Genomic DNA, 12,293 nt, shown 5'->3' with positions numbered 1-12,293 from the left:
ATGCAGCAGAAAAGCTGTTCGTTTTTTTTAAACAAGATGTGTCCTCCGAAAAAGGGGGCGGGTAAATATGGAAGGGTAAATACAAGTCAACATTTCTAAGAACTTGTAGAATCAGAGAAAAAGACAAAGGCCATGTGATCTTATTTAATTATTTTTAACCTTTATTTAACTAGGTATGTCAGTTAAGAACAAATTCTTATTTAAAAATGACAGCCTACCCCGGCCAAACCCGGACGACACTGGGCCAATTGTGCACCGCCCTATGTGACTCCCAATCACGGCCGGTTGTGATACAGCCTGGTTTTGAACCAGGGTGTCTGTAGTGACACCTCAAGCACTGAGATGCAGTGCCTTAGACCACTGAGCCACTCGTGAACATCATACCTAGCTGGAGTAACAACCATTTGTCTGACCAATGTATTTAATCTTTACTTCCTATATTCATGCAAGGTCGAAAATATACAGGTTAAGACAACTTTAATTCCATCCGGGAGCGTTTTGAAAATAAACAAATTCATTGGACCAGCGCTGTTGCACATTCTACAGAATTAGCCTGACATGTGACTAGCTATCAATAAATCAAGTGGCTGTAGATCATTTGAAAAATGTTTAAATTAATAGAATGACAGCAAAGCAGTTATGCTATGTGTTTGCTAAGTAGTTAGCTGAAATTCACTACAATTTTGTTTATTTTCCATTTTGATGGTGAACTTTCTGTACAGCCAACATTCACATCGTCATTTTTGCTCGCATTGCTAGTCCCATTGTTTAGAACGCTAGAATCCTGTTGTCTTTTTCATCTTCAAAGTAGTTTAATAATAATTGTGTGTGTGTTTATTTGTCCCATTTCATGTGTGAATTGGACATTTGTTTTTTGCATATTCAACTACCCCGGAGACACCCTCGGAGAGTGGGGTTACGGCCAGGGTCTGTGATTAAGGTTAATTGCCTTGCTCAAGAGCACATCAGATTTTCCACCTTGTCGGTTTTCAGTGGGTGTACTGAGATCTCCAAGTCTCCTCTCGTAACCAACCGAACAGGGCTGTGTGTAGGACTGTACAGCACACTAGACACAGACAGATCACCATGTCCCCTCCTGGGCCAGGTGTGGTTGCCGTGGCAACAGGACAGCGACAGAGTCAAATGACACCTAGAAGAAGACCAGTGGGAGGGGCGTCAACAGTTCAGGCTGCTGCAGTCACTATGGGACTTTTGGTTCTAGTGCGCCCAGTGAAATTGTGTTCAGGATTTGTTTTAAGTACTCTCTCCATGGTGAAAGTAGTAAGACATATGTCATTTGTTGTAAAGATCTGTGTGAGCTTCATTTACTATAATCCTAAATCAAAATATTTAATTTGACATATTAAATTATTTTATATTATGCAAATGTCCCTATGGTGGACAGAATGTGTTACTATATTAAACTAACGTTTTCACCACTCAATAGTTACAGGAAATACACATCCTTTTTACCTCAGATTGGTGATGATAGTCATCACGATTACACAAAGTCGATTGCTTGAAACAGATCAATAGATTTGGTTTTGTACCGGTGTCTGTGTCGTATGCGCCTGTCGGTGGCGGGACTGCAATTCACCAGACTGTTGAATGTAATTTACCAGACCAGGGTGTCAGGAAAAAAATGTGGGAACTTTTTCGACAAACTTCTCTAGCCTCAACACCACACATTGATTTGAGGGTCAAACTATCACTCAAATTAGAGCCAACCCCTGTCGTCATTTAGAGATCAATGTGAGAATATGATTCACCGAAGTTAAATCAGTAGAAAAGTGTAGCATTTCCTTCTGAATCATATTCTCACATCGATTTCTAAATGGCGACAGGGGTCGGCTTTCATTTGAGTGATAATTTGACCATCAAATCGGTGTGGCATTAAAAGGTCAGAGACATTGTAGGAAGATCGCCCACATTTGTTCTGGTCACCGTGGTCCCAGTTCCATTGATTTCAATACAAATACCAAATGTGAGTGATTCATTTACGTGTGCCATTGATTACAGTAGAACAAGCTAATCAATTCCAGTCTAGAGCTTTAACGGTACTAATTTAGTAAAATACAAGTTCTGGACAAGTGTATAGGAAGCAATTTTGATGTCTTGTTTTTCAAAAATATCCCGACTTACATCAGCATATTGATTATGCAATTGTACACTTAAAACCAGTGTGTGGACACTGATAAAAATGACAAATTAAGGAAGTAGCAACAGTATCATATTCGACTTATGTTTTAGGAATATAAAAAAGAAAATGGTACTAACATTTTTCAAAAGGATTCTACTTAAAATCAGGCAAATACTCCTGAATGAGCACAAAATCGTGCTATAATGTATTGATTTTGATAAGGGAAATCTCCAAAATGTGTTTGTCCTTCCTACCAGTGGCCTGTGCTGTGTGGAACATAGAACAGATGCTGCCTGACTGCCAGGGTCCTGCTGGGATATATGAAGTAACATAGCAGAGGTCAGGGGTCAACATGCCTAATTATCGGTGACCTCTACACACATCAGCCAGTTTATTAGGAACACCACCCCATTCGCAAAAATTCAAATCACTCCTACAGACAGTGAGTCAGGGGGCCGTGGCTTGCTATATAAAGCAGACAGGCATCCAGCTACTGTTCGATTGAACAAAACTAGTGACCTAAGCGACTGAGCGTGGCATGATCGTCAGTGCCAGGAACACTGGCTCCAGTATATTAAAAATGGCCGCCCTCATGGGCTTTTCACACACAACAGTGTCTAGGGTTGAGCGAGAATGGTGCAATAAACAAAAACCATTCCAGTCAGAGGAAGTCCTGTGGTTGAAAACAGCTCTTTGTCGAAGGAGAATGGCAAGAATTGTGCAAGCTAATAGGTGTGCCACAAACAAATAATGTCACAGTACAACAGTGGTGTGCAGAACCGCATCTCGGAACGCAAAAAGTCGATCCTTGTCACGGATGTGCTATCGCAGCAGACAACCACATTGGGTTCCACTCCTTTCAGCTAAAAACAACAAGAAGCAGCTCCAGTGGGCACACGGTCAGCAACACTGGACAATGGAGTGGAAAAACATTGCCTGGAACATGACAGTGAGTTCAGTTAACTTGAGAGTCCTGCACAGTCCCCAGACCTCAACCCAATAAAGCATATTTGTGATGAGATGGAACGGGCTGTTGGCAGAATGAATGTACCACTGTCCGATCTGTAGCAACTGCATGATACCATCGCGTCAGCATGGACCAACATTCATGTGGAAAGTTTGACACCTTGTAGAATGCCCCGAGGAATTCAGGCTGTTCTGGAGAGAAAGGGGGGTCTGACCTGGTACTAGATGTACCTAATAACTGTCGGGTGAGTATATGCTGGACAAAACATCTGTAATGTTGGATAATTCAAATAATACATAAAGTAGACAAGTACAGTTGAAGTCGGAAGTTTACATACACTTAGGTTGGAGTCATTAAATCTTGTTTTTCAACCACTCCACAAATTTCTTGTTAAAAAACTATAGTTTTGGCAAGTCGGTTAGGACACCTACTTTGTGCATGACAAGTAATTTTTCCAACAATTGCTTACAGGCAGATTATTTCACTGTATCACAATTGCAGTGGGTCAGAAGTTTACTTAAAACAGCTTGGACAATTCCAGAAAATGTCATGGCTTTAGAAGCTTCTGATTGACTCAAATTATGTCAATTAGCCTATTGGAGGTGTACCTGTGGATGTATTTCAAAGCCTACCTTCAAAACCCAGTGCCTCTTTGCTTGACATCATGGGAAAATCAATAGAAGTCAGCCAAGACCTCAGAAAAAAAATTCTAGACCTCCACAAGTCTGGTTCATCCTTGGGAGCAATTTCCAAATGCCTGAAGGTACCATGTTCATCTGTGCAAACAATAGTACGCAAGTATAAACACCATAGGACCAAGCAGCCATCATACCACTCAGGATGGAGACACGTTCTGTCTCCTAGAGATGAACGTATTTTGGTGCGAAAAGTGCAAATCAATCCCAGAACAGCAAAGGACCTTGTGAAGATGCTGGAGGAAACGGGTACAAAAGTATCTATATCCACAGTAAAACGAGTCCTTTATCGACATAACCTGAAAGGCCGCTCAGCAAGGAAGAAGCCACTGTTCCAAAACCGCCATAAAAAAGCCAGATTACGGCTTGCAACTGCACATGGGGACAAAGATCATACTTTTTGGAGAAATGTCCTCTGGTCTGATGAAACAAAAATAGAACTGTTTAGCCATAATGAACATTGTTATGTTTGGAGGAAAAAGGGAGAGGCTTGCAAGCCGAAGAACACCATCCCAACCGTGAAGCACAGGGTGGCATCATCATGTTGTGGGGGTGCTTTGCTGCAGGAGGGACTGGTGCACTTCACAAAATAGATGGCTTCATGAGGAAGGACAATTATTATGGATATATTGAAGCGACATCAAGACATCAGTCAGGAAGTTAAAGCTTGGTTGCAAATGGGTCTTCCAAATGGACAATGACCCCAAGCATACTTCCAAAGTTGTGGCAAAATGGCTTAAGGACAACAAAGTCAAGGTATTGGAATGGCCATCACAAAGCACTGACCTCAATCCCATAGAAAATTTGTGGGCAGAATTGAAAAAGTGTGTGCGAGCAAGGATGCCTACAAACCTGACTCAGATACACCAGCTCTGTCAGGAGGAATGGGCCAAAATTCACCCAACTTATTGTGGGAAGCTTGTGGAAGGCTACCCGAAACGTTTGACCCAAGTTAAACAATTTAAAGGCAATACACTCAATTACTATTTGGTAGCATGTAAACTTCTGACCCACTGGAAATGTGATGAAAGAAATAAAGGCTGAAAGAAATAATTCTCTCTACTATTATTCTGACTATTCACATTCTTAAAATAAAGTGGTGATCCTAACTGACCTAAGACAGGGAATTTTTACTAGGATTGAAGGTCAGGAATTGTGAAAAACTGAGTTTAAATGTAGTTGGCTAAGGTGTATGTAAACTTCTGACTTCAACTGTTCAGTGCAATCGGAAAGTATTCAGACCCCTTGACACATTTTGTTATGTTACAGCATTATTCTAAAATTGAATAGTCCCCCCATCTCATCAATTTACACACAATATCCCAGAATGACAAAACCAGTTTATTACATTTGCATAAGAATTGCATAAGAATTCAGACCCTTTATGCAATACTTTGTTGAAGCACTACAAGCTTGGCAGACCTGTATTTGGGGAGTTTCTCCCAATCTTCTCTGCAGATCCTCTCAAGCTCTGTTTGGTTGGATGAGGAGCATAGCCATTTACAGGTCTCTCCAGAGATGTTCAATCGGGTTCAAGTCCGGGCCAGTCAAGGATATTCAGAGACTTGTCCCGAAGCCACTCCTGTGTTGTCTTGGCTGTGTGCTTAGGTCATTGTCCTATTGGAAGGTGAACCTTCACCCCAGTCTGAGGTCCTGAGCGCTCTGGAGAAGTTTTTCATCAAGGAACTCTCTGTACTTTGCTACATTCCTCTTTCCCTCAATCCTGACAAGTCTACGAGTCCCTGCCTCTGAAAAATATCCCCACAGCATGATGCTGTCACCACCATGCTTCACCATAGGATGGTGCCAGGTTTCCTCCAGACCTGACGCTTGGCATTGAGACCAGAGTGCAATACTGGTTTCATCAGACCAGAGAATCTTGTTTCTCATGGTCAGAGTCCTTTAGGTGCCTTTTGGCAACTCCAAGGTGACTGTCATGTGCCTCTTACTGAGGAGTGGCTTCCGTCTGGCCACTCTACCATAAAGGCCTGATTGGTGGAGTGCTGCAGAGATGGTTGTCCTTCTGGGAGGTTCTCCCATATCCACAGAGGAACTCTGGAGCTCTGTCAGAGTGACCATCGGGTTCTTGGTCACCTCCCTGACCGAGGCCCTTCTCCCCTGATTGCTCAATTTGGCCGGGCGGCCAGCTCTAGGAAGAGTCTTGGTGGTTCCAAACTTCTTCCATTTAAGAATTACGGAGGTCTCGGTTCTTGGGTACCTTCAATGCTGCAGACATTTTTTTGGTACCCTTCCCCAGATCTGTGCCTCGACACAATCCTGTCTCGGAGCTCTACAGATAATTCCTTTGACCTCAGGGCTTGGTTTTTGCTGTGGGACCTTATATAGACAGGTTTGTACCTTTCCAAATCATGTCCAATCAATTTAATTTACCACAAGTGGACTCCAATCAAGTTGTAGAAACATCTCAAGGATGATCAATGCAAACAGGATGCACCTGAGCTCAATTTCGAGTCTCATTGCAAAGGGTCTGAATACTGCAAACTTTTCTAAAAACCTGTTTTCATTTGTCATTATGGGGTATTGTGTGTAGATTGTTGAGGGCTTTTTGTTTTTAATCCATTTTAGAATAAGGGTGTTCGATAACAAAATGTGGAAAAAGTCAAAGGGTCTGAATACTTTCCCAAATGCCCTGTAGCATCTCAAGACTTTAAAATGATTAGTTAAAGAAGACCTCTGGATGGTCCTTTGCCTATCCCATTACTTAGTGTTGCCATCGACACCATGAAAAGGTTGTAATTAAAAGGTAGACTTAGCGATATGACGTAGACGCAGAAAGTAAACAGCATAGTGGGTCAATTTCCGCAACAACTAAGAGCATTGAAGCGCGAGGCTCCACCTCTGCTGTTTTGTTCCCGTGGCTCCCACGTTGTGAACAGCGTGAAGCGAACCCCTGCACATGCACAGATACTGTGTGTGACAGAGTGAAGTGTTGCATCTCGCTCAGCTCAATATCTGCGGTGCTGCTCGTGGCAACGTCATTTCGCTGAGTCTACCTTTAAAACGTCTGCCTGCAAATCCCTATACCTAGCCTAATGAAAGGGGAGTGTTGATGACTCATGTTACCTTTCCTGTCTACACAGCAGTCTTGTAATGCACCGTTCCACATGTGGTCATGAGAAGCTGTGGACCAGGCTACAGTCTGACCACGGTAAAAGAGGAAGCTCCGAAGGGTATTCATGTTCCCGTCACTTTCCCCTGGTGTTAAGGTCAATCTCTGGCTCCTCTTAACAGCCTCTCCAGACCATTTTACCGTGACTTCTATTAACCAGACAGCATAACGCAGATTCCCAGCAGTCAATTCAGGACATGCCTCAAGGTTAGCTGCCACAGTGCAGTTCAAAACTCAAACGCAAGGGCAATGCAAACATGCCGAAAATTGTAGCTTAACTGTTGGTTGGTACCCTTAGTCTTTATTGACACTGAAATGTCTAAATGAATTGATAATGTTGAACAACAATATAGGCTAAATGAACAGCAGGTTATTTACTGCAAACTGCTCTCTTTTCAAGTACATACAATTCCCTCCGCCTCATTCATCCAAAACCCAGCCAAACATTGTGCCTCCTGCTGACCCGACACTCACCAAAAGACCCCACAGTGACAGCAAACGCTGGCCAGGCCCACACAAAATGCCACATGCCATGCTGGGTGTCTGGAATCCCAGGCCATGGAGGGTGCTGATGGGTAGTGTCTGCGCATTAGGCTTGGAGGGGTGGGATCACCATCTACCACCGACTTCCATACAAGGTCATCTTGCTGTCCAAACAATAGGAACAGCTGAGCAATCCTCCCCCCTCATCCTTCACCCAACCCAACACTGACTGGCCCCTATCAACATGCACCAGCCAGGGACCAGAACCCCCAGATTCCTGCAGAAATGCAACACCTCTGGCTACAGACCACATTATGCTGATGCAACGGCCGTTGCATTTATGGCCAATGTTGAGCTATTCGGGGAGAAGAGAACCATCTCTTTAATTTCCCTGAAGTTCTGGGATAAATTAAGAGTGACTATGGGTAGAGAGATAAGTGAATCTCGTAGCAGGAGCAGCAACAGTCAACCACGGTGCTGTGAGGGACAGGCTAGAGGGCGCAGCTCATCAGACCAACATTTTCCCTGGTGGCGTCATGTAAAAATCTCCCCAGCGTGAAGAAGATTCTTCCCAATCGTTCTGATTGTGCTCAGATTGTGACGTCATACTTTAACATTTCTCCCAGCGTGAAAATGTTCCCAGTTGAATAATCAGACGAGCAGCTCTTTACGCTACGTGGATGGCTGAGCAAGTGTGGATGTTTCGCTCATTTCCTTGACCTCGAAAAACTGTTCTGTGGGCACACGTATTTGCTTCACACATCTGCCAATCAATGGTGGCCAGGAGTATTGACACTGACCAAATCAGAAGCTTGTTGAGGTGTGAGGTCAGCATATAAAACACAGACTCGCACGTCAAAGTAGTGGGGGTTGATGTGAGGAGAGATTTTTTTTGCGATTGCAAAGACTTGGGCGCTACGGGAGGGTGTGAGAGACATCCGGCCTTGCTCAGACTCGAGGCTGTAATCGCTGCCAAAGGTGCTTCAACAAAGTACTGAGTAAAGGGTCTGAATACTTATGTAAATGTGATATTTCCCAAAAAAGAAAGTATACATAACATTTTGAACTGTTTCTGTTTTGTCATTATGGGGTAGTGTGTAGATTAATGAGGGGAAAAAACTATTACATCTATTTTAGAGTAAGGCTGTAACGTAATAAAATGTGGAAAAAGTCAAGGGGTCTGAATAATTTCTGAATAGACTGTATCTTGGTTGTAAAATAGTTTCTATTAAGCTCAAAATGGAGAGTTGAGAAATAAAATTATAACTCTGACAAGATATCGGTTTGTTTAATCTAATTAAACAATCAGGACACTTTCTCCGGGAAAGGAAAGCGAGTGACTCGTTCGACATCGCAGCAGACCCCAGCGAAACATGTACAGGCAGGAATCATGAGAATAATGTATTTTACTGTTTGACCAAATAATGGTTTAAGCCACCTAAAAAAAAACATTTTGAGTGAGGTGACCATGTAGAATGGGCAGCTACCACCGATGAGTTCAATTAAATCATTAATTCGCACAGCCAAGTCAAAGGGGCTGGAACCCAGCCTTCAAAGGGTCTGGAACCCAGCCTGGAACAGCAGTCAAGGAAAGCTGACATCACATAGCTGCAGATTAGTTTAGTAAGAACAGCAGTGACAGCAAACCTCAGCACAGCATCCCTGTATTGACAGTGCTGGGTCAGACAGCTTGGGATGGTCAAGGATGAACTACAGTACACAGATACAGCAGGAGGACAGCCAGCCCAGCCAGAGGATGTACTGAGAAATGCATTAGCTACAATCAAAACAGTAATGAAAAGCAACACTGGGCTATAATCTTCCGGACAGTAAACACATCTGCAGAGAGTAAAGCGCCATCTCTAGACTGTGGATGTCCCATGTGGGCTTATGAGAGTTGAGAAGGAGAGTGCCAACTGTGTCTACCTCCAGAGGGCTTACAGGAGCTGGGAAGGAGAAATGGGCTCGGAGTGGAGCAGAGCGAGAGGCTGTCAAGACAGGCAGGGCCAGAGATAGCCCGTTTAGTATTCTGCTCACAGCTCAGCCAGTCACTGCAGCCTGCGTCCTCTGCCTCAGCAGTGAGCTGGCATCTGCGTCACAACCAGCCCTCCTGCTGACAGGGGGGGGGGGTCACACTGGAACTTTGGGCAAAAAACATTATTCAGAAACAAACATCACAGAAACCAATATAAAAAGGTCTCTGCAGATTTGACCCATATGCCCTCTTTTAGGTGAGCTTCTCCATCTCCACCTGACAGCATGCACCCACACTAAACAATCATAGGAGGCACAGAGGCTGGAATTCACACAGCAGGACCAGTCTTTGACAAAAATTAATGTGCATCAAATAAAGGCAGAAATATACAGAATACCCACTAAGACTTCCAGGTCCCACTTAGATAACCATACTATTACATCTACCCCCCGAACCTAATTTTCCATCACTAACACAATTGGTTTAATAGAAATTTGCGAGCAGCAAATGCACACAGTGTTGACGGTGCCCTTCTCAAGGTGACTTTGGAGCGCTGCCAAAAACTGTCCCACACTGCAACAATGTTCCCCAGAGAGGGGGTGGGTGGGGTGGGCACCAGACACCGGCCATCTTCACTACTGTCACTGCCTGCTATAAATACACCATGATTTTATAATCTAGACAGGCTATCCAGGCTTAAAATAAACCCACCACTTTGCGCAAAAAAACACAGCATCATCTCAACGGCTTAGGGTTAAAGTATCATGATAACGTTAGCCCTTCAAGGACTCCAGCATTCAACTCCACATCATTTAAATACATCCATCCCACGCTGCACTGCAGCCAGGTGCTGCCCAGGACGCATTCCACTCAAAACCAGAGACGTCTCACTCTTCGCTAAAGTGCTAGAGTCACTGTCTTTGGGTGAGTCATACCAGCCTCTTTTACCAGCTGCACTGAGAAAACGGGAGACAAGCCACTCAAAGGTTGAGTTTACCGGCTCCAAGGGGGATGTTCTAGCTACGGTTGAACCGCATGCAAGACTCATCAAGGTGGTGTGTTCGGTGCACCCTGGTGAGTTAAGCACCCCCAGGAAACATGAGCACATGATCCGAGAGGCCTTTAGCAGCACTAGTGCCTAGTCATCTGGGACAATGGGTTAATAGAAACATCCCAAAATACACCACTCCTGTAGGGTGAGTCACCTCTGCAGTGGGACTAGGGGAAGAGGGGAATTGAAATGAGCTTTTACTGCTAAAACGTCAGCCTGACCTTGCCTGGAATCATGAGCCCTTTTAAAAATAGCATTTACCTGAATGAGGAGTCATAAAAAGCAAAGGCTGAAAACAATGCTGTTTTGCGTAAAAAGAGATCAGGACTGTCCTTTTTTTCTACAGTGCTAAACCACTAAAGGGAAATATTTTTCTAACAAAGAATAATAACAGTTTTTAATTCAACCTTAAACAATACTTATTCATAAGCAAACTTACTGAATGATCAGAAATAGTCTAGGCTTAATGCATCCTAAAGCACAGAGAAAGACAGGGCTACCTTACCAGAAACCTCTACGATGTCTCCTGGCACAATTTCTTTGGCCTTGATCCTCTGAACGGTCTTCCTGTCCTGGCGGTAGACCTTGCCCATCTCAGGCTCGTACTCTTTTAGGGCTTCAATGGCATCCTCAGCATTGCGTTCCTGTGTAGATAAGAAATGTTGAGCGTTTGCTCACATATTTGAACTTGATGATCTGACGACATTATAGCTGCCAATTCAAATAAGCCCGTTTAACTTTTTCATTATCCCGCAAACTGCAGATATGTGGGTTCCTTTAAAGGCACAAACTTCAACAGCCTAACCATGCTACTTTGTTTTGTTAACTGATGGATGGGGCTGGTGAAATATAACCAGTTTTGAATTCAAAGACAGCAGGAGATCTTAGAGATTGTGCCTTTAATTACATGACAAGGACCAGGCGATTTGCCTTTGCATATTTTAAAATCTGAAAATATTTTCTTTTAAAGTGCAATATCGCTCCGCCATTTCATGGTTGCTAAAATTCTAATCGTTTTCCTAATTATTGTACAATCTAAAACACTGTGAAATATCTTTCGGCAGACATAGGTGGGTTAATTTAAAGGCACAAATCATAGAAATAGCACACATAGAACAGATCTACAGCTTCATATACCTGCTTTCAATTAGAATAACAGATATATAACTCTAATTTCTATGTGAATTTAGTCAGGTCGCCAAAAAAAGAAGAAGTTACATATGGCAACTGAATAAACTTAAGAAAACAGAAGTGCAAGTAGTAAACATTGTGTCAGTCACATATACTAGTCATTTATGAAAACAGCAGCTAAATAAGAACCTTCACACCGTGAATAGAATGCTTAGTTCTAAAGTCCACATTTCTAGGCCAACTTCAACGTATCAGTTAGTGAGAGCCTACCAGGGCAGGGATGGCCAGTTGCATCACTTCCTGTTGAGTAAGTCTACTCCATGGCATACACTGGCTTAGCTTACTGGACATTCCTCCTAGGGGCTGCCTGGCAGTGCAAGCAAAGTCAACCAGCGTGACAAAAGGTCTGACAAGAAAATGGGCATCGAAACAGAGTAAAAGAGACAACTACCAACTTGTGGATTGAATTGCCTATCATTTATTCCATTCTTTGACTACACAGAAATTCTTTATGGACTGGATTCAAATGTTCAAGACCATTTGCTCACAAACATGCCATCTATGGAATGTTAAACTCCAACAGACTGAGGAAATTTAACCTAGTTCTGGACAAACTCATGCAGGAATTTAGACTGAATGAATAAATCCTAAGGGAGCATCCAGCCAATTTGTGTTGGTAGTTGCTACAGACAAATTTCTCTTTGCAAAGACTGCAAACATT

The 12,293-nt window shown here is 43.2% G+C and overlaps 1 protein-coding gene across 2 annotated transcripts in view; it reads right to left on the bottom strand.

Annotated features, from left to right (window-relative positions):
- The window catches only part of LOC115139915 (sarcoplasmic/endoplasmic reticulum calcium ATPase 2-like), a 47,374-nt gene that overhangs the window by 30,184 nt on the left and 4,897 nt on the right, over nt 1–12,293 (bottom strand). For both annotated transcript variants that reach the window (XM_029677787.2, XM_029677788.2), the window contains exon 5: nt 10,947–11,085. In XM_029677787.2, the coding sequence (XP_029533647.1) occupies nt 10,947–11,085 (139 nt within the window). The remainder of the gene's footprint in view (nt 1–10,946; nt 11,086–12,293) is intronic.

Source organism: Oncorhynchus nerka, linkage group LG13, assembly GCF_034236695.1.
Source record: "Oncorhynchus nerka isolate Pitt River linkage group LG13, Oner_Uvic_2.0, whole genome shotgun sequence".
NCBI classification, from domain to species: Eukaryota; Metazoa; Chordata; class Actinopteri; order Salmoniformes; family Salmonidae; genus Oncorhynchus; species Oncorhynchus nerka.
This window is presented reverse-complemented; position numbering and strand designations above follow the sequence as displayed.